The sequence below is a fragment of the Emys orbicularis genome, chromosome 11, assembly GCF_028017835.1.
Source record: "Emys orbicularis isolate rEmyOrb1 chromosome 11, rEmyOrb1.hap1, whole genome shotgun sequence".
NCBI lineage: Eukaryota > Metazoa > Chordata > Testudines > Emydidae > Emys > Emys orbicularis.
Window position 1 is genome coordinate 18,647,630 of NC_088693.1, and position 23,895 is coordinate 18,671,524.

General features: G+C 41.0%; 1 protein-coding gene across 1 annotated transcript; it reads right to left on the reverse strand.

Moving 5' to 3' along the window:
* MCM6 (minichromosome maintenance complex component 6) lies at positions 1-23,895 on the reverse strand. The gene is made up of 17 exons (XM_065413494.1): positions 23,798-23,895; positions 22,012-22,158; positions 21,141-21,251; positions 20,215-20,464; positions 18,511-18,676; positions 18,282-18,427; positions 16,600-16,750; positions 15,771-15,912; positions 14,211-14,352; positions 13,938-14,045; positions 13,292-13,447; positions 12,009-12,137; positions 11,257-11,418; positions 9,486-9,621; positions 9,031-9,198; positions 5,586-5,725; positions 1-189 (listed from the first exon to the last, which is right to left on the reverse strand). The coding sequence occupies exons 1-17, from the start codon at positions 23,893-23,895 to the stop codon at positions 76-78; spliced, it is 2,466 nt and encodes an 821-aa protein (XP_065269566.1). The 3' UTR covers positions 1-75.

Sequence of the window (23,895 nt, forward strand, 5' to 3'; positions counted from 1 at the left end):
TTGCAACAATGTACAAAGGATGCATTTCCAACATGCAATTAACAAATTAAGTCCTACTATGGTATGTTACAACCCCTAGTCTTCCAGCTGATAGTTGGGGTTAACTACCAGGTATGGGTCTTCATCAAAGCTCTCTCCTTCTGCGGAGCCTTTTAGCCCAGTGTGGGTGAGTTCTATTAGAATGTGGTCCTGAAACAGACACAAAAAATCCTTACTCACACAAAGCCTTAATATTGAACACCGTTATTTTTGAAAGATAATTCTAATGCAGTAAGTGTTTGTTCTTTTTTAAAGAACAGTCAACTCCCTTTTGCACTTTACTTCATCTTATCCCTCACCTCCCTTTCACATGTTTCTATCTTAAGTACTTATATGGCACCCCCATTGCTATGATATCCAAGTACAGATGGAGTAACTGAGACACAGATTTCAATAGGAGTCTGATGCCTAAATACTTTTGGGGATCTGGGTCTAGGCAACTTGCCAAGAGTCAGAGGAGGATTGTGGTGGAGCAGGGAATTAAATCCAGGTCTCCCACAGCCTAGTGCTCTAACAACCGAATCAGCCTTCCTCCCAAGGATGTGGTTCACTGCTACTTTTACCCCTTTAATCCTGCATACCCTTCCTTATTTCACCTAGTCCTCATGCTACCCAAGCTTCTCTCCCCACTCTTCCATTGTACACGCTGTCTGCTTCAATTCTTCCCTGCAGAGAAACAGATTCCACAAGTTCTCTTCTGGTAGTTTTTCCCTGTTTTTTGCCTCTTAGAGCAGCTGACCCCTCTTATAGGTGGGGCAGATAGCACCACCCATTATTAAAAGTTGCTCAACACTTTCCCTTATAAGAATGTTTTAAATTGTTTATAACACTACCAAGCCTTAGCCATCTAAGCTGAAATTTTCCATGCCGGTATGTCTCAGATGAATTTTTATTTTGAAAATTTCAGCCAAAATGGTTCAACTACTCCCAAGAATGAGAGTAGGGGGGAAAATGCATTGTTTTATTAATGTAAAAACATTTTGGCAACCTTTTCTTTGAACAGTTCTTGTGCCCTCATACTTTGGAGTAGGGACTTCAAATTTGGGTGCTAGGGATGTGTGTTTTGCTGTCCCTGGGAAAATCTGCCCAAATTATAATTTTTTTTTCGGGGGGGGGGGGGGAGAAAGGGGAGGTAAATTCACAGTTCATAAATGCTCAGTAAAGACTTCGATTTTAGCAGCTAAAATCTCCAAAGATTCCATCTTCTGAGGACAGCTCATACATGTGCCCGGACTGCACGTGCACCATCCTCACAGAGCAACTGAGCATGCACCATCCGGTCTGGGGCCACAGGGTCAAAACAGAACTTTCCCTGTAATGGCTGCTCCAAGTGGAGTTGGAGCCAGGCAGTGGAACTGAGGGCAAGGAGCCTGCCCTTCCTGTAAATTCAATGCCCCCATTCCTGGTGCTTAGGCAGTATGGAGGAAGAAGTCAACTGACTCAAATGCAGAGGAGACAAGAGCCAGACCTGGAACAGGGAAAATACCAAATCATGACAAGGAGCCTGGTGGGACTAGGGGTGGGCTGGAAGGTAAGGTGAGAGAAAAACTGAGCTGGTATCCGTGAGGAGCCTGGATTTAGAGGAGACAGATCTGATGAGTCAGAGGAGAACCGGGACTGGGTGGGCAAGAGAGACTAGGCCTGAGACACACAGATTGAGACTGGGTAAACGGGGAGAACAGAACTGGTACAAGGAGTCAGGGGTGAGGAATATACTGGACAGATTGGAGGGAATGGGGCAGTAGAGTCTGTGCTGACTAGAGCACACTTCCCTCCAGAGCCTGGAATGGAACCCAAGATTCCAGAGTCTCACCATTTCTTTGATGCTGGCAAATCGCTGTGAAAGCCACTGGCAAAGTGTGTGTCTCATCTCTCTCTAATGGTGGTCCACACAGAGGATGACAACCTATTCTTGTTATCAGTTATTCCATTAGCTTAAATGGCTGAGGTCAGGGTGGAAAAACTAAGGGTTCCAACTCTGCTGATGAACCATTTGGGTGTCAATAAGAGACTGAAGCCCATGCCGCCACATCTTCACTACTATTTTTAAGATGTGATATCTAGATTAAAGCCAATGTGGATAGGCTTACCTAAGCTGGAGTATTGAGTCCAGTTTTGGGCCCCCAACTACAGAAAGGATATGGACAAGGATGTGGAGCAGGGGGTTGGACTAGATGACCTCCTCAGGTCTCTTCCAACCCTAATCACCCTTTCAGTTGCAGTGTAGACCTGCCCTAAGACACTTTACACTATTCTGACACTGTAAAGATGCCTTGAAGTGGGCAAATGTATCCACTTTAAGAGGCCTCTTTTACACTACCAGAGTAGTGCAAGTGAAAATCAGGCCTGAAATTTGTATACTACATGCCACCATTACAAGTGTCCATTTACTAGTCCATAGCACTACTTCACCCCTTACAAGTCTCAGCAAGCCAGATATAGGGATCTAAATCCAATCTAAATCAGATTTTATTAATCTGGAATCATGAAAATTAATATGGAATAAGGTACAGTTTGAATTTAAAGCAAATGAACTATTCTTGATTTACTCCATTTGTGGACACACTTATTCCAGAATACTAGGTTTGCCTTTTCACAGGGATTCATTGGTCATTTTTGCCTCAGCAGCTGGGACAAGCTCTTAGCCATTTCAGCTACAAGGATAATTGACCAGATTGTTGTAGGTGGTCAGCTGCTGTATAAACACCCTCCAGGCATGTTCAGCTCATGAAAAGGCAGCTGTTGGTGACATTAGGATGAATACCATTTTGTTTTCAAAACCCTGAATATGCTGATGACATTGCTTTGTTGGGTCGGTTTGGTGAATCGCTGCAGATGATGGCTGATCTGGTCGGGCACAAAGCAACATGCACTGGCCTTGTTATTAATATGGACAAAACCAAGTCCCTGGCCATTATCAGCCTCCAGCTCCTGACTACAACTAGCTCAGTACTAACCTGCCTAGTCACGATATTGGAGTAGGTGGCAACGGTCAAATACTCAGGAAGCATCACAGACCACATGGAAGATATTCACAAGATGTGGATGCTCATACAGCAGCAGTTGCTGCCATATTCCAGGCCCTTAAACGGCCTCTATGGAGACATTGTGACAAGGTTTCTACAAAACTGTGTATCTACAGGCCTACAGTTATACCAACTCTTTTGTATGGCAGCAAAACTAGGAATGGGCACTAAGGAAGGCTGAAGAGCACTGGACCTATGTTGTCTTTTCTCATAGTCTTGGTCAGTTGCTCCATATCAAGTGGCAGGACAAAATCAGCAATGAGGATATTCATAGCCAAACCTAGCAACTACCTTCATCAGCACTGGTTCAGTTTTGACAGCTTTCTTGGTACGGATATATTATTAGCATGGAAGACCAACAAATTACAAAGTCCATTTACCATGGAATGCCCCTACACGGTTGGCAATCACATAGTCACCAAAAGCTTCAGTTGGCACAATAAGATTGCCAATGACAGAGAGACTGAACAGCCAACCCATTTCTTGCTGGAGATTAATCTGGATGGCATTTGATCTGCAAGGAGGTTACGTCCCTTTAGGATTTGCCTTGAGGATGGACTATTCCAGAGTAAGAGTGCCTTATATCAAATTAGCTTAATCTATTTAGTCAGGAATAGTTAACCTCCCAAGGTAGATAAACCCTAAAAACAGTAACTCTTGGCACTGTAGAATTTACATAGCAAGCCAATTTAGCAACATTTGTACACTGTTTTAAGTAGTAAACTTGCCTGCCCCAAACATTGCCATAGTTAGAAGCAGCATTTCTTGCCAAGTATCGACCAAGGAGTACTTTCTCGTTAGGCTTTTGATTAAAACTGACTTCTCAGCATCCCTCTGGCAGCTGTCGTTTTCATACAGAGAGAAAAGAGATACAGAGAATCTAATTTCCAGGGAGCGAGTTACACCACCATGGCAGAGACCTAAACTCAGGAGTGAGGACTGTGACATTGAGCCAGAAAGCAACTAGCAAGCTAAATGACCTAAATTCAACCTTTAAAGACATATTAGAAAAGTATATAAATGGTAAATAGGGCTATTCCTTATAAATAGCTAACACAGCCACGTAGACTAGAGCTTTGAAATGCAAACCCATATTGTTAGAGAATTAGAGATAATACTAATTTTGTATGTTTACTTATACATTGTTAGATGTTAACCATGTAAAGAGACAGTTCCTGTCTGTTACTATATCTATTGATTCAGAGATCAGAAGGGAATATTAACATTTAGATAGAAGTTGGGTGTAAGAACATAATTGACTATATTTCTCATTGAAGTTTGTAGTAAACTGTTTCTCAACTGCTTAATGGATAATTACCTCATGCTGATGAATGCAACTAGTTACCTGTGTATACATAGGAAATAGGTTACTTTAAAGCCACTATTCTTCACCCAAGGAATGCCTGCTGTCAAGAGGCTATTGATAGCCTGTCAGAGAACTATAAAAAGAGGTCTTGGACCCTGATCCTGTTATCTCAGATCTGCTTAAGCTTCATAAGGGGACGTTTGAGTCGCAAGGCTGAGGTCCCCAGCTCCAGAGTGGGTCACCCTGATATTGGTGACCTATGGAACTAATTCTGAAAACTCTTTGAAACTCTAAAGCTCACCTTCTCTACTATGAAATTGACCTAAGGACTCTATTTATGTCTGTATGTATAATGATCTTTTAACCAATACTCACTCTCTACTTTTTTAATAAACTTTAGTTTAGTTACGCAAAGACATGCTTATAGCCAATTCTTGTTAAGATCTGAAATATTCTTTGACCTGGTGGGTAATGTGTCTGGTCCTTCGGGATTAGTACAACTTTTTATATGATGAATAAGATTTTCAGTAATCCTGTATTTGACTTGGCTGTCTGGGGAGGAGCTCAAGGCTGGGTTGCTTTAAGACAACTTTATTTCTGGCTTCTGGGTAAACCAGTAAGGTATTGGGGAAGCTATTTTGTTACTGGCTTGGTGAATCTAAGTATCAGAATAACCACCAGTTTGGGGGATTATCTGCCCCATTCTTTGCAGTTTGCTCTAACCGAGCAATCTCAGTGTGGCCCACCCTGGAACCCTGATCACAAGAATATTTCAGCTACATGGGCAAAAGAAAGGGGAAAGTTCCATTCCTCAGGAGGCTCACATTGTTTACTGAATGCCTCAAAGTCACTACAAGAAAAATAGCAGTCCTAGAAACTGAGTCCATGAAAAGCTTCAGGGAGTATCACAGCCTGCTATTAACCACTTCTTGTTTGCAATTCAGCAGGACAAAGGAAATCTATTAATACTTGGAAAAGGAAAGTATGTAATGCCTGAAGCTCACTCACACCCACTCACCCCTTTTCCAGCCTGTAATTGTGACATTCCTTCCATGACCGGAGTTTTAACAGAAAGATATCTAGGTATTTATACAGCACCAATTATTGGTGCCTGCGCACAGAGATACTGTATGTTCCTAACTTGTCAAATGTATAAAAAAAAAACATTTATAAGCTCAAAACCCTTTTAAATATCCACGCAACTGCATACATACATAGTGTGTAAGTCGATGAATGACTCTCTCTATGATCTTCTTTCTATTTATAAGCTCTTCTTCAGACTCTATTTCTGATTCAATTTCCTTTAAGTACCAATTAATAAGATCACTCTTCTTTAATGAGGAATCATCCTCTTCTGCAAGGAAAAAAGAAACCTAGATTATTCTAGTTACAATGCCAATCCCCAGATTGCATAAACATACAGCAGCAGGAGGATACTAATCAAACTGTCAAAGAGAAGGCTTAGTATAACATTTACAATGTTGAAAAGAAAAGCCCAAAATAACCTGTCAGATTATTTTTATCAAGGAGTTTTGATTTCCCAGGAAATGAGAGGTGTCTGATGACAGATGACATGTCACAATCACATTGGAGTCACATTTAGACCGAGAATTGAAGCTCTCATTTCTATCCATCCATGCAGCTCACAAACTAAATAAGCTGTCTGGCAAAAACACCAGCTAGAAGATTCAAAAGGTAAGAAGAGTGGCAAGCAGCGCTGTCTAGTTTCCTCCAAGTAAAGCCAACGAAACGAAAGCATTACTGTTCTGCCCAAAGAGGAAGACACTAGCGTCTTCTGTAATAACTGCACATTCTGTCTACCTAAACCACTTTTGCAGCTTTAACTGGATATTGCAATCTTTACTTCCAATCTTAATTTTTTCTGTAGGATTGCTATATTATTGTCAAACAGCTGCCATGTTTCACCCTAGCAGTGACCTCATTTCAGCTGACATATTGTGGATCCATGGTGCTGTAAAAAAGGGCCCCCAACCCAATTCATTAAGACAAACCATGTAGCCCTTCTCCCAACTTTCAAACCAACATTCTTTGGTTTAGCTGACTGAGTATTAATGAACCCAAAGAGAAGTTTCTTCATGGGATTTGTGTGAACTTGGTTTCTGAATGGGTTGTACTGTCCGAGGGGATATTCTTCTTGTGTCCTTTTACCACAATCATAGATTTCTCCAGCGTGGGGCACATAATATGGCTTGATCTGTAGCCCTGGTAAGATCTTCCATGATGCATGGTTTCTCCAAAAGCTGGCAGACCAACAGATGGTGTGTGTTTCACTGGAGTCACATGTGTCCGGGTCATTAGCATAGCCCCACTTCTGCATATTTCTACATATTGACCTTCCAGCTCTTGCTTGGAGACTCTTTAAACATCTCCAGGTCTATCAATCTCTCTCGGTACCTGCAGGAAGGTGTTCGGCAACATCAATGTGCATTTTGACATCTTTGTCGAGTATTTTGAGCAGTGTGTGCTACATTTCCAGTTGTGTAGCTGTTGCTGATTTTTTAAGCAGTTCTGTTGCTGCTAGGGAGGCCATGTGTCACCATGTAGCGGACGTCTGGTATCTTCAACCGGTCATAATCATTCAATTTTGCTTGTGACCACTCTCCTGATATCCGGTGGAGCAACTCCAGCAAGCACATAAAGGCTGTTCATGTTTGTTGGTTTTAGACACCTTGTGATGTAGCGGCAGCTGTCATTCAGTACAGGATCCAATTGCTTTGCGTGAGCCGATCTTTCCCACACCGGACATGTGTATTCGGCCCTCAAATAGTGAGGTGCAAGTGCAGTGGCTCTTAGAATTCAAAATGGGGAACCATCCCCGCAATTAGCAAGCTTTCTGAGCATATTGTTCTGGGAGCTAATTTTGCCTTTTGTCTTCTCCACCTGTACCTTGAAGGAGAGAATGCGGCCTGGAGTCACTCCACGGTAGACAGGATTCCAGCAGTGGGCAAGTGATATCCCATTCCTAATGATGCTGAGTTGTCTATTGGCCTCACGATTCCAAAAATGGAAGAGAAGGACTTACATTTTGGCTGCGGTGGCATGCACTTGATTCTCAGTGTAACAGACCGAGCCCGGACAGTGCTGATGTTTGCGTAGCTTTGATCTGGGCAAGAGCCGTGGCTTGGGCAGAGACAGCTAGGTCGTCGGCAAGATAAAACTTCTTTTGCCAGTTGATCCAGAGGCGGTGCTAGCCCATTGGGGGCCTTAAGGAGATGCATGTTTGCCCCACACAACACATAATAAAAAGCTAATAGCCCTTGAGCTGCTCGGGCCCTAAGCAATTGCTCAGTCTGCTTATGCCTAGCACCAGCTCTGAGTTGATCATTCACATAGATGCTGAGAAGTATCGAGGAGAGTATGCTCCCTTTTGGCAGGCAGTTTTTCTGTTGCCACCGTAGGCTCCACTTCCGGTGTTGTTTGAAGTAAAAACATCGGTTCTCTAGTAGACACTATCAGTTGTACAAGTTGGTGACCTTTCATCAGGTATATTTTAGTGAGGAGCCTTCTGTGATTTACTGTGTCATATGCTGCTGGTAGGTGCTGTGTTTGTTGACCCTGTTACCATACCATTTTCAAAGCCATCTTCAATGTATCAAGCGATGTTCAGCATTTGACAGGTGCATGACTTGCCTGGGAGGAATCCAGTTTGCTCTAGTATTAGGTCCTTTTCAACAAGTTGTGACAGGCAGTGTTAAGATGAGATGCTCTTACAGTTTGTGGAGATGACATAGTAGTGATATAGGTCTGAAGTTCTTCAGCTCCACTGTGTCCTTCCACAGCTTCAGGAGTGCCACAACACATGCTTGTTGCCAGATCTTGGATACTTTCTATGTATCTGGGCAACTTAATTAACCAGTTCTTTATTGCTGGTCCAAATCGTTTGATTTGTTCAGTATGAACACTGACTAGGCCAGCAGCTTTGCCATTCTTAAGGGCGTTAATTCGGAGGTTAATTCAGTATACAAAAAAGTCTCCTACTCTTCTTGCCACTTAAGCTGCATCTTAGATTGTTTGTTCAGTGCCCTACCATTTTCTAGGAGACGTTGCTTTGCCTTCCTTGGGTGGTTATGCTTTCTTCCTGCTGTGGGTCATGTCCATACTCTCAATGAGATTCTGCCTTTACTGCTGTTTTTCCTCCTTTAGTACAGAGACCAGTTCTTTGCCAGTTGCGATGATATCCTCAGTGAATGGGTCTGCTTTGAACTTCTGCTTTTATTGTGTGTACCGATCCAATAACTCAGATGTTAGTCCTGGCAAATAATTTGTTCTGCAGTCTCATGAAGTATGCTTCGACACATGATACATACCACATTGACAAACTGTTTGTAATTTTCTAGTATTGGTTCAATCTTTCTTATAACGAGCATTGAGGTCACTGGGGAAGCCCTTTCATTCTGCTGTCTTAAAATTAAAGTCATGCTGGAATGATACTGAATTTGGCATTATGGCTTCATTGATCTGAATGGCAATGGGCCAATGCTGCGAATGTGGAATTGGACCCAAACTAAGTTTGTTACACAAACTATGTTGTTGCTGACAAATTCCAGATCAGAGTTGTAGCCCTGCACTACAATATAACCAAAGAGCATCTGTGATGATGTAGCCCATTCACTTTACAGTTTTTAAATTAGTTCTTACCTTCTTCTGCTTTCCTGAGGTGCAGCACAATGAGGTTAGAGATTCGGCGGTATTCAGAGAAGCCAAGTTTCAGGGAAGCCTTGGGGGCTGCATCTTTATTTGTATCCTCAGAGTGGTCACTGATCCCATTCACAAGGCCGTTGACACCTGCTGGAGCATCTGCAGCGCCTGTATCAACATTTTTTATGAATAAAGTTTAAACTTCAGGTAATTAGCATTGTTACGCTGATCTGGAAGCTGAAGCAGTGTGACTTTCCCAAGATCACAGCAAGACAGTGGCAGAGTTAAGTACAATCCCCTACTCAAGCCCCTAGAGCATGAGAAAGTAGGGACAGAGGTTGAAGCAGAAAACAAAAGAATAGATGCACTTCTGTCAAACAATTAAGCACTAAACATTGGAAAGTCCCTCCTCCCATTCACAAGCAAAGCCAGAAACTTTTCAGCAAGTGACTTACCATTGACTCCATCTTCAGCCTCCTGATCTTCCATTTGCTGTTCGTCATCTTGGTCTAAATTGACATCTGGAGTCTCAACTCTGATGATAGATTTGTTTAATAACCTGAATGCTTCCTTCACATGTTTTGGATGAACCTGGTAGATTTGCAAAACATATTCATGTGTTCAGAACCTAAGAATTGTACTTCAGATTGTGATTCTACCCTGAGAAGTGACTAAGAATGGCATTGCAGAGGTCTCCATAGTCACATCTCACTAATACTATATCAAAAGTAGAATTTTATTTTTTTTGCCAGCCCCAGAAACTTACCCTCAGCTGACAACCAAGGTTGGTTCTTTCTATCTCATGCAATTGCCATAAACTATAAAGATTCTGAAGGCCAAACTATGCCCTCTGACAGCTTGTGACTTTCAGAAAATTTGCATAGGATTACTGAGGAATAAATAGCGTGCTGATGGTGAGTTTTCAGGGCTGGCAATTAGAAAAAAGGTTTTGTTCAAACTGAGCCCATATAAATAGAGAACATCGAGTCCCACAATGACATTTTTATAAGGTCACTTAATGACTTTTGATGGGACATCGATCCTTAACACAACAAAGCAACATTACCTAAATTACAGATAATCCTAGCCTTTTCTTAGGAAGTGACACTTACTATTCACTAGTGGGTTTTTTGCACACTACTTGAACAATGAAAATTTAAACTTGCTTGTCTCCCTTTCAGGTTTCCAATAAAACAACACAATGCTGTAATGTTTGACTGGCAACAGTATTCAAGAATGTTTATGTTTATAATTGAAGTGTGTCCCCCTGGGAACCAGAAAGAAGTTAACTAGAATCGTCTTCATTGGCCCGACTACAGGCTGCAAGGTTTGTTTTTAAAACTAAACTTAGCCAAAATCTGACCTGACAAGCATCTTTAGAACATAACTAGCTGATATTTTTTGGATATCATATCAGTTTAGAACAAAATGTGTCAAATTCAAACAGTAATAGGTAAAATCATGTTAATCCTATATTCACACTGAAGCAGATGGGTTTTTAAACTGGGATTAGATTATGAAAAAAAGGCAGTGAAGTTTTCCAAATCCCATCCATGCAAGAAACCACATTCAGTAGATCTGAACAACTGCATAAATATGATCATGCAAGTTCTCTGGGTTCCCTGGTCTTGGCTCCCCCTCACTGAGTTCAAATACATCCATAGGCTCTGCTGGGCTCCTTATACTTGGCAATCCGTCAGTGAGGCTTAGATGCCCTGCTGGGCTCTGCTTGGCTCCTTCTTGATTGGGGGTGGAAAAGTGTGGCAGCATCTCCCAAGCCCACTCAATCACAATGCCAATGGAGCTGTACCTCAGTAGACTGTGTAGATCTTCATAATATTATACTTCTTCTCCTTCCTTACATATTTTGATGAGCAGTGAACATTTACATTAATATTGCTGAGCACATGAATTAATATCCGATCGGGTAGATCACATACATCTCAGTTAACTTTGAAAATGTGAGCCACAGTGTACCCACCTACCCACCCACCCACACACCTAGAGATTTTTTTAAATATGGGAGAACAAGGCAGCAGCAGCATGAAAGAGGAGCTGACATGCCATACAACTGAGTACTGGCTGAATCAGAGACCTTATTTTAAGCTGGGGAAGAAAATGGCCAGGAAAAAGCAAATTCAGAGTATCACTGTCAAGTTTCAAGACCAAAATGCTAATTGCCTTTATGTAGCTGTTTAAAATTTTTTTTTTAAAGCTATGTGTTACCTCATCACAACAGTGCATTCGGGCCATAGCTTCAGACAGTCGAATCATGCTCTCCAGTTGTCGTACTGTGATTCTCCAGGATGACTTCGTAACTCCAGAGCCATCCCGTTGACGTAATCGTTTATACTGCTCAACTATGAAGTCCTCTGACTCTTTAGAAATCTGATTGAAATAAGATGTTACATTTGTTCATAATGAACTGGCATAAGTATACTGCCTCCATTAGTGGAACTTTTGAAAGTTCCACTGCATATTTCTAAAAGCCACTTTTAAGTTGTAATTTGGATAAACAACAACAAAGAATTTGCTTCAGTTATGTTCAAATTTACATTTTTCTATGTGCAGTAACCTTTCAAAACAAAAAAGTTGTTCAATTCAGTTGCTCGATTAAGCAACAAGTCTCTAAACTACAGATTACCAGATACTGTTGAGGCAATGATTATTCTCCCACACCCAGAGATATGAATTAAACATGATGAAGCTCTTCATTTGCTTTTGGTACTGACAGACACTCAGCTCAAGTTTTTAAACCCAATCTCAACTGTGCTGTCGGGGGCTCTGGCATTTACAAGGAGAGCAAGTGGATCCAAAATATTCCAAGCTTCCACACCACAGCTTAATTAACTGCTATACTATGGGATCAGTTCACTGATTTACTTTCTATCTGCACAAAGAAAGCATTAAGCAGAGTAGTAACTTCACTTCCTTAGACCTTTCTGTATGCTAAGATAAAATATAAAAAGTAAAGTTACCTTCGGTTTAAACTGTCTTGCAAATAGCAGGTACCTTCTGATATCATCTAGTGAATACACACGATCAACAGATTCTTCTATTCTGGAATGCAGATCCACTATGCGCCTGGCAATGGCATAATCCGTAACCTAAGAAGTCATTGCTTTGTTAGATCATTCTCATATAGCAGTGAAGCCATCATCAACTTAACACACAACAGGGACATTGTTCCTTCACTTCCTGCTCCCCCATTCGTGCCTTTGATGTCACAGCTACTTTTTCCAGAAGCAAAACTATCAAAACTCAATTTTTCCAGTGGTGTGCTGTGGCATAAACAGTTTTAAAGAGATGGAAGAGGTAGTAAAAAACCCAAATAAGACTGGCCATGACTTCTTGGAACTTTACTTTATGACTAGTGTCTTAGCCAAACAAGTGGTAGAATCTGGAACTTGGCAGTGAGGGAATTCTAAATTCTCTTTTCCTTCATCTCAGATTACTTTTTGTGTATTCCATCAACTCAATGCCTGTTAGAGAGTCAATCTTAGGGAAGGGTACAGAGAAAGGCATCACTTTCTACATCTCATTTTCTTATTATTTGTATTATCATAGAGCAGGGGTCGGCAACCTTTCAGAAGGTGAGTCTTCATTTATTCACTCTAATTTAAGGTTTCGCGTGACAGTAATACATTTTAACGTTTTTAGAAGGTCTCTTTCTATAAGTTTATAATATGTAACTAAACTATTGTTGTATGTAAAGAAAATAAGTTTAAAATGTTTAAGAAGCTTCATTTTAAATTAAATTAAAATGCAGAGCCCCCCCAGACCGGTGGTCAGGACCCGGGCAGTGTGAGTGCCACTGAAAATCAGCTTGCGTGCCATAGGTTGCCTACCTCTGTCATAGAGGCTAAGAGCCACAGTCACTGATAGGAACCCCATCGTACTAGACAGAGTAAAAAAAAGCAAAAAGACTGCAAATTCTATGGGGTATAAGGCTGTCTAAGATAACAGATAAAAGATGGATAGACAGACTGACAGGGGAGTACAAGGAGAAACAGACAATATGGTAAGCTGTGGTCTCAGCACACCAAAGCAAATACCATGTGGACTATCGGCAGCAGTCACAGCTTCAGTGACCAGCCAAAGCACAAGTTAAATCAAACTACTAGAAATTTTAAAGGTCAACATCTTAAATCAGCATAATTTGTACAGTAGATTTGTATTTCCAGCCTTGTAATTCTGTAGAATGGAGAGAGAGAGAGAGAGAGGGGAAAAGGCTCCTGACAGCTACTGCCCCTGCACTTACCTCATTGCATTCATCCACAAGAATGAAGAAGAGATCAAATCTGGACATGATGGGAGCTGACAGATTTATGTTCTGTTTCAGAGCTTTTGATCTGTCATAGCGCCCACCAACTGGGTTTGCTGCAGCCAAAATGGAGGTCCTGGCATTCAGAGTAGCCTGAGAATGCAAGAAGAAAAAATTACCAAAGCCTTAATATGTGACTTGTCAGTGCCACTTACTAAAGAAATGCAACAAGTTATGGCTTCTCTTCCAACTGGTAGGTATAGAATTTAGGCATCTGTCTGCTAATGCAGCCACTTACTTTGCAGTATCCCCACTGATTTAGAGGGAACCTCTACTGACAGCAGCAGCACAACAAAAGCAGTAGAAATGATGCCACAAAAGAGTTTTGGCTAACTAGTACTTTGCCCTGGTATACAGTTCACATTAAAGGTCATCGTTTTAACAGTTAAGATAGTAGTATCTGAAATACTGCAGCAGGCACTTTTTAATTATTATATAAGGCTCAATGCATTCAAGATAGGTTTCTTAGTTTTACAGATAGGGGAAAGTGAGGCTCAGAAAGGTTAAGTAACCTGTAATTAAACATATATGTTACAAATACACAGCTACACATGCAAACTCTGCAAGGAATGGTGCAAGTTACCTTAACTCCTGCTTTTGTTATGGATATAGTCTGTTGCTCCATTGCTTCATGAATGGCAACTTGATCTCGTATATCCATTTTGTCAAATTCATCAATGCAACAAACCCCCTAAAACAAGAGTAAAGAAATAAGATCATCCAACTTCTACAGCAACTAGATCAAAAAAAAGACAAAACTTTTGCAAAATTGTATACAGTGAATCAAAACAGCACAGGGAATACTGGAACCCTACTATTCTTAAATGCCGCTTCAGATTTTAGTTAGTGGACTTACATTATCTGCCAACATCAGGGCTCCTGCTTCGATGACAAATTCATGAGACTCCTCATCTTTCACTACAGCAGCTGTTAGACCAGCAGCACTGGAGGCTTTCCCGCTGGTGTACACAGCACGGGGACTGAACTCCTCCACATGTCTGTTGGAGAGAGGTACCAATAAGTGATTAGTCTGCACTAACTATCCACTTTTATTAGAAATGTTGCAGGAGGTGTGGATACAAGAACTTTTACACTGTGATGCCTTCTACCACTCTATCAGGCCGAAAGATATGCTGGCTGCTGCTTCCCGCCACCCCCATTGGCCTGGAGCAGTGAACCGTCGCCAGTGGGAGCCGCGATCGGCTGAACCTGCGGATGCAGCAGGTAAACAAACCGGCCTGGCCCACCAGTGTGCTTACCCTGGCGGGCCGCGTGCCAAAGGTTGCTGATCCCTGGTAAAGTACATAATCTGCAATATCCCAAATTTAGGTTAATAAATGTAACGATACAGTTTAGATATTAGCATCTAAATATTCAGGTACATCTCTCAAAGGTTATACTAAGAGTAGCTTGTGGAAAGCAAATATAGCAGTGAGTGTAGATTGTCTCTCAGTAATTGAGAATTTAGGATAGGCTGTTCCTTACTAAATACAATCCATCAGTGAAATATTTCAGTTACTTTCCCAACATATTCTGAGTGCTATGCAAACATTAAGCCTCTAAAAAATACCTACTGGACCTCAGAAGTAAAGTATACAAATCTTACAGGTGAAGGGAAAAACACAGATATGTTTAACAACTGGTCAAAGGCCTCATCGCAAGTCAGTGTAGAGCTGGAATTAGAATTTAATTCTTCCTATTCCAAAATCTATGCTCAATCCTTTAGACTATGCTGTGAGTGGAAACCCCATAAAAATAATGCATCATGTCATATCTGATGTTTTAATTTACCAAATATTAAACAATATAATAAATTTACTTGTTTATTTTCTATAAATGGGTAGTATGAACCATGGTACTATTATTTCTGCTGTAAAGGGATATAAAAATATACTGCATTTATTACTCAAATTCTGTCAAAAGCAACACTTGTTACCAGATTTGTCAAGCACCAGTTCATTTTTGGCATCTAATGTCACCACAACATTGTTCTTACAATGTAGCCAACAGAGTTTATTGTTTACTTCTGTAAACACCATATTCAGTGGTGTTTGCATGGTTCTGGAAACAGGTGCTCAAATAACTTATTCCTCTTTACCTGACTTAAGGCTGAACAAATATGTTGTACAGATACACCTCAAGTATGACTTGACTCAAAGATTTTTTTTTTTTAATTCTCTGGGATACAGTAAAACCTGAAGGAGGAGAAATATTTTAAGCCTTACAAGATTAACTCTTAACTACTTGACAGTGCTCCTTAAAGTTCTTGAATACACATATCAAAGTATTAGCTTAGGAGGCAAATGCATTGCCTTCCCATATTCATTAAGTGCTTTACAACTTTCTCCCAACATACACTCCTAACTCTGGTTACAAATGGCAACATTTAAGTGCTGGATTTTAAAGAGATGCTTACTTGAGAAACTGACTCTTGGCTGTACTTGGATCTCCAACAATGCAAACGTTGATGTCTCCACGCAATGAAGTGCCTTCTGCAGTTGTCTTAGGAACTCCTCCAAAGAGCATCAGTAGAATCCCTCGTTTCACTTCATCATTACCTGCCCCATAAAGAGAAGTTCCAGTGAAGGCCCATAATGCAGCTTTGGGATGTTACACTTTGTGTAGATAAAAATTCAGCCCAATGGAATTTTAAAATCTCATGTATTTGAACAACATGCACTGGAAACAGCATTTATATGCTTGATGCAATTTTAAGGTAGAGCAAATTACAAGGAAGCTGATTTCCTTGGCGCTATAGCAGCCTCAAATCTTTGGACAGAAATTCAGCTGATCAACTTCTTCAGAAAGACAGGGGGACCTAAGTGAGTTCACAAGCAATTATTCTGAGCCAGTGTCAAAATGGCTTATTATCAAATTGCAGCTATTGTCTGAACAGTATTTCATACACTCCATTGAGAACAGAGATATGTGAAGTCCTATCCCTTGGATGTTTTTAAGAGTGTCTATACCAGACAAAGTTTGCATCCAATTGCTAGGCTGTAGGTTTACTGAACAACTAGAAATAAACAGGTCACCCTGTGATGGAAATTACTGTTCTGATTGCAGTTCATTCCAAAATATTAAATAAAAACCCAACCTCTTATAGAGCACTATAAAAACTAGACAGGAGGATTTGAGATATTAGTTACATGTCTTCGACCTGTCCCAACACATGCCTGAATAGCAGTAGCGGATACTGTCAAGAATGCAATCTGCTCACCCTGCCATAACAGCTGGACTCTTACCATGTACAGTAGGGAAGAGGCTGGTACAGAGATTGTGATAAAGGTTTTTATCCTGGCTCATTTCAAACACCTTTTCCCATTCCTTTACAGACATCTGGTTTTTAATGCTCTCTGCAGTCTGTTCCTCATCTCGGAGCTCTTTCCCACCAAACTAAATACAAATAAGAAAGTAAGAGTGAGGTAACATGATACAAATCCAAAGTATGGCAGCTATTGGGGGAGGGGGGGGGGAAAGAGAGAAAAAGAAAACTATGGGCTTGAAATCATGCAAGTTTAGCATGGAAAAGACAAATAAAGTTTCTGTTCAGTGTAGCCTGTTGGGATCTCTACAGAAGCATGGGGGCTTGTTTAACAGGGAAATCAAAAATTGAGGAATTTAAGTTACGTTTTTTGATTTCCATGGAAAAAGTACATTTGGAACATCCTTTTCTTTTCCAGTAATACCACTGAGCCCCTTCATTCCCAAAGCAATGGAGCCACATGCAGCATTTTGCACATAGCAAAAGAGAATTCAGTAATGAAAGGGGTTAGAGTCTGTGCTAAAATTGTCCTTTTAATTCTCTATTGAAATTAATTGCAAATGGAAAGCACATCACTAATACTAGAGTAAGGATACTTCTGTTTCCAGCAAATTTAGGAAGGATTCAAATATTCTTTATGCCTATGCAGATGTCAAGTTGCTGGTGAAATTATGCATCATAACTCATGTGACGCTAAAACTTAGCCACAGATGAACTAAAAACAATTTTTAAAACTATTTGTATTGTGGGAGCACCCAAAGATCCACAATTTCAAGATCAGGAGCTTGGTATTGTTCATGTCATATTTAAGATGACCTTAAGACACCCAGGAGATGGAGATGTGGGGAGAGACGGGTCAAGATGTATGACTGGCTAGAAGGAGACGGGTCATTTACTACCTTCTTATTTTAAAACTCTACAGTGGGCCAGATAGTTACACCTCTGAAGTATAAGTGCGGGAGGCGGGGCTGCTCTCTAGTAACCCTTTCAGGCCCAAGCATGGTACTGCACGAGCTCCCTGCCAGAGTCTGCAAGGCTTGGCTGCCGCTTGGCACAGGGCAGCCTGTGTTGCAAACTTGGCATCAGTCTCTAAACAATAAGTAACAAAACAGTAACTCAAGTTTCGGTTGTCTGTACCTTTAGACAAAGAGGAAAAAAGGCAACCTTAAAATGTACATGATTAGTTGCAGCGGTTAAGGCAAGGCCCTGATGTGAACCTGAGTTCTGGCTTATCCCTGAGGAGTTCCTCCTCTGTCCCAGTCTCACCCAGCTCTGCCCCTGAGCAAAAGCAGGCACGCCTTCTTAAACAGCCTGCTGTTTTTTGATTGGTCAGTATTTCCTTTCGGCTGTTCTAAGCCTCTGGAGGACTATCTTGTTGGTTTGCTTAAACTGAGTGGTTTTCCTTGGGCAGGAAGTGTCAAGGCACTGATGTCTCTAGCAGGGGGCAGAAAAGGTCTGACAGACCCTGTCACAGTAAGAACATGGGAAGAGAGACTTTGCTACATAAACCAAGATGGAAGAGGAATATAACAGTTGCAACACATCAGATCCAGGGCAAAATCATAAACAGATATAAACTGAAGCCTCACACTCTAGGAGAGGCAAAAAACCCACCACTCTCTTCAAGCCAGATCTTTAAGTCTATTTTCTTTAAATACTTACCCGTGGATTTGTTGGAGCAACATAACATGCTAGGAAGACTAGTTTATAGGACAAATCTCTGACTCCCAGAGCACGAAGTCCTCGGATTCCTTCAGTTTCATAACCCTCTGTACCACTGACACGGGAACCAGTTTCTGCACGCACACCTGCCATATGAACAAGAGTCTTAATTCTGTTTCAAGTATGCACACAGGACAGCTTAAGTCACCATTTACAGACAGCAGTGTACCTGGGGTGGATAGCTGAGCTACATCAGGCACAACAATCAGCGATCCTGTGAAGTCACACTTGTCACCAGCCTGGGCTGATTCTACTGCTTCAGCACGCAGGATCACTTCTACACTGCGAGGAATGCTTCCTCGAGGCAGTTCAGCCTGCGTCTCCTGAATGCGAACCTAAAGAGGAAGAGAATATTAAATGCTCTGCTGAAACTGACAAGTTCCATTTTTAGCAATTTAAAGTACCTGTATTTCTAAACTTCTTATATCTAACATGTGGGGAAATGGCATTTGCCCTCTGGAAGCTTCATTCATAACAAAATCATGCCACTTCCTTTTAAATAAAAAAAGGTGACTATTTAAAATGTCCTACTGGAGCAGAGGATTAAGGATGCTGGAAAAATTGGATAGAGTGCAAAGAAGAGTCACAAAAATGCTTTGAGGGCTGGGGAAAATGCCTTGCAGTGACAGACTTAAAGAGCTCAATCTTTTCCTTCCTCAAAAGGAGTGCATAAGTTAATTTAGGCCCTATCTACACAGTAAAGATTGTAAAAAAGCAGGGTGGATTAATTTAAAATCAAGGCAATTTAAATCGCCAAGTGGAAAGCCTCAATTTAAGTAGATTTTAATTAACTTTTCCATTTGTACTTCAGTTATTTTCTAAAGAAAGAAAATATTCACATTGGTTAATATAATCATTAGAAAAATCATGTTGATTTACAACTAAATAGAGCCTTTACACTAGATTTGGTACATCTTTTTGCTTCCTAGGAGGGTACGTTATAACAATATACATTGATTTAAGCAATTATAAAGCTTAATATTTTCAGATTCTTATTCATGTGCATTTTTAGTATGTTAGAAAACAGTGTATTATATATTGCTTATTTATTACATAATTTTTTCTTCATGATTTGTGTCAAACTGCATTAGGACAGTAGCTGGAATGTAATTAAACACAAAACAGCATATTTATTTTTCATTTAAAATGTTTTGAGAGATTATAAATGTAGGCCTTAACATATTTTGTATTAAATTTTTTCTTTTAAAAAAATAAAACCTAACAAAATAAAACAAAAAACATTTAAATTTTAAAAAAATCCAGTTTTATTTTTTCAAAAAATCACCAATTTTTACACACTCTAGTAACAAAACAAAATAAATTTGAAGTTCAAAATAGCATTCTCATTGTACCATGTTTAAAAAAAAATTAAGTGTTTCAGCATAGAAAGAGACGAAGGCTACTGTTTTTTTTAAAAGCCTGATAAAATGGGTTGGCTTTGCTCATCTGAACCACTCCATATTAATATAACTCAGTCATAACCAAAGTTAATAACTGTTAAACTCTATTTTAGGTGGACAGAAAAAAACGTTAGCATAATATTTGTATAGAACAATTTTACCTTGCTTATTATGGGAAACTGGTATTGAAGGTCTCCTGCCTTAAAATGTGTGTGTTTTATTTATAGAAGAATAAAGCATCTCAAGTCTGAAAATTGCTTAAGTCTCATCTGTAACTTCAAACACTTAAAAATACATCTTCTGGAGATAGAAAACAGCCACTTATAAGTTCAAGTGCCTTGTGTTAGGACTGCAAAATATCTGACTCCATATCATCAAGATTTAATGTGAACTAGTGGCAGTAGCACCTTCTAAATATGCAGACATCATTAACACATACACCCAACAAAGTTCTAGGGAAGCCATGGAAATACCTTTTGAAAGTCAACAAATCTTGATTTGTTTGTGTCCAGCAGGAATCTCCTTCTATTGGCACAGACTGGATTTCTGCAGATGTTTGGCTGTGTATATTTAAATTGCTGCTCCACATCTTTTATCACTGTCTGACAGTCTAGACACAGGAAGGTTCCACTTACAAGCTCTGGATGAACTGGATGGGTACGTACCACCTGTCCACTAATACGCATCAAAGAGCCAATTCTGGCTGATGTCAACTCTCGAATTCTGTTAAAAATATCAGATTAATAGCCATTCAATTCCTAGGTGACCTGGCATTCCACAGTTTTATGCCCCATTTCAGCAAAATACTTAAGCACTTAAGATAAATATGTACTTAAGTTCTAAGTAATACAATGGAATCTAAACACATGCTTAAGTGCTTTACTTAACTGGGGTCGTTAAGAGCATTCAGTACCACACCAACATATCCTGCTTAGCATTAATGAAACTTGTTCGTTTACTCTGTGTTTCTAAAATTATCTGTGATAATGAACATAATTTGGATGATTTCTAAAGTTGAAGTCAGCATTACAAAGGTATGAGAGTTATGTTTTGAAAAAAAAAAAAAAAACATGTTTTAAACTGATTTTAAAATAGACAAGTCACAGAACGCTTGTCTATTTACAAGCGACGGAGGGCTTGGAAAATATTTCTGTGGAAGACTAGATGTTTTTCTAAAAGATATGCTCTAGGAATTATTTTGGCTAAGTTATTTGGCCTGTGTTACACAGGAGGTCAGACTAGATGATCACAATGGTCCCTTTCTGGCTTTGGAATCTATTAATTTATTCAAATTGTCATCGCTATGTCATGTGTTTATTGTTGTCAGATCTTCTTTATCCTATGTCTGCTTAGTCCAGCTCGATGTGTTTCAACTATTAAAAAAATATATATCTCTTACTTGTGTCTGGTAGGTAGATCTTGGAATGCAACATAAAAGTCTTTGTTTGGAGGAACATTTCCATGGTCTCTGGCAAAAGTCTTCACTGCTCGACACAGATAAGGATAAACTCTGAAATACAGGAAAGAATTTCACATTTTACAAAAGTTACACAAAACTCCTTTCCCCTTTACAACCAGTCAAAGGCCTCCCTCATATATGTGTAAGCTTTGGCTTATAGTATGCCAGGATACATGTAAGCAAGTATAAATATGCCAAATATGAAATATTGTGTGATAACACATTTTTGCTCTTCATTCTAAAAAAGGGAGTTGAGTAAAGCTTATTTCACTAAGGGCACGTCTTCACTTCATGTCTTTAACGTGGCTTGTGTAGTCACGGCATAGTGCTGGGAGAGAGCTGGGAGGGGAATAGCTACCAGCACTGGGAGCACAGCTACCAGCCATGGTGCACTGTCTACACTGGCAGTTTACAGTGCTGAAAATTGCAGCGCTCAGGGGGGTGTTTTTTCACACCCCCGAGCAAGAAAGTTGCAGCGCTGTAAAGTGCCAATGTAGACAAGCCCTAAGTCTTCTGGGTCAAGCTTAGCCTGAAACAGATGTTGAGACTAGAAAACAGCAACTGGCTCAATAAAGTAAAGTACTATGATGGGTGGATTCATTTAGTATTTCCATATTGTCCATCTACTTTTCCCCACAGCACAAATGCAATTGCCTATTTGCCTCATGTTCGGTGATAGTTCTGAACACAGCACCTGAAGTGGGCAGAGCTAGTAATGGGGACAGTCAGCAGAAAGTCCCGATGTAATGGGGGGAAATGTTTTCAACTGTAATATCCAGGTCATGTTGTCCAGTTCTCAGGTGAGCCTTACCTGTAAAACTCCTCCTGGACAGTGGTAGAGAGCTGCTGATTGAACTGCTCCAAATCCACAAAGCTCACAATTAATGTGTTCCTCTCTGGGCGGATTAGCTCTTCAGCATCATGCAAGTATTTGACTTCCCCATCACTGTTCTGGAATCTGAAAGGGACAGCATTTCAGGGGGAAAGTTTTGCAGTACTGTATACCAAACAGCAACTGAATACAGTTCTTCAGTGCCCTGTGTAAAGGGGGTAGGAGAAAAAGGCCATATACCACTAGCACTTGCAAATGTCACTGCCAAATACAAGTTTTCTCCTACCCCTTTGTCCACTGATCCACAAATGGCGATTTCAACATGAATTAATACAACTGGATCTGTATTTCACATACCTGGTTCCCCAGACAGCATTTTATTTATAGTTTAACAATGACCTGCACAGGTAAAATGTGTTTTTATTTCTTTATGATTGTTACAGATTATATGAAGAATAGCACCATGTGACAGCCTTGGTTTTTGATTGAAGACCCCTTAAAGGACTAATCTGAACTTCAAATGTGAAAAATGAAACTTAAGCAACCAAGAGATGAAGGAACCTTCGACCACACCGCACAAAGCTTCATTAACAGCTATTGCACAAAAATTCCTGTCAATGACTTGGAAGAAAAGCTCTCTCTGGGAAAATTCAAATAACCCAAGGGAGACCCACATTCTCTCTCACAAGCCTTAGAAGAGACTCACTATTCATGACAATGAGATATTATGGAGCACCAAATTTAAATGCAGTTCAAATCTAGGCCAAAACGATTTGACAGTCTTGCTAACAGTAACCTCTGTCAAGTATCAGAGGGGTAGCCGTGTTAGTCTGAATCTGTAAAAAGCAACAGAGGGTCCTGTGGCACCTTTAAGACTAATGCGTCTGATGAAGTGGGCATTCACCCACGAAAGCTTATGCTCCAATACTTCTGTTAGTCTTAAAGGTGCCACAGGACCCTCAGTAACCTTTGTGTGTCACATGTGCATGATCGTACAAGAAACCGAGGGTACAAAATAAAGGCTGATTTCTGTCAAGTGTTAGCATCTTCTGTGCACAGCTATCCAAAATGCACAAAGCAAAGCACAAGTGAGTAAGATACAAGGAAATCTCATATAACGGTCTAGCAATTTATTAATTTGTCAACCACCTGGGATTATACTTTGCTTTAACAAGGGAATGCTCAAACAGAAGTAAACCAGAGGGAAGACACCCTCCCCCTCAGGTCAAACATAACGGACACCAACCAGTTGCAAACAAGCTCAGGTGTGTATGATTATAACTAGGAGAGGCAGCATCAGGGCAGGGAGATGCCGAGAGACTTCAGCCCCCGTCAAGCAGTCGCACTGACCCAGGTCTCTTCAGGCCGGACCCCGACGGGACAGGACGTTCCTCCCCGCAGCGTCCGTAGTTTTAACAGACCGAGTTACAGGCGCTGGGGAGGCCTCCGGGCGTGGGTACCCACCGCACAGCGGCGCGCTCCCGGGGAGACAGGGCTGAGGAGGCTGCCGACTAAGGAAGGTGCCTCTCCCGAAGCCGGGTCACGGCCGGGTCGTGCACCTCAGAGCAGCCGCAAGGTGAGGCCCCCTCCACCCGCCAATTCCTCTCGGCTCCTGCAGGGAGCATCTCCGCCATGGGGGGGGGCAACAGCAGCGCGTAGGGGCGGGAGCGCAGCCAGTGCAGGTAAGGGCCCTGCTGCCCCCGCCCCGGGACAGCGTCCAGCCGGCGGCGGGGGCGCACAGCTGCCGTTGCCCGGGGGCACTTACTCCTCCAGGAAGTCCTGGAACAGCTTCTGGCACTTCTCCGCCACCTCATCGCGGAGCTGCTGGTGCGCGGCCCCCGCATCCCCGGCCGCTAAGTCCAT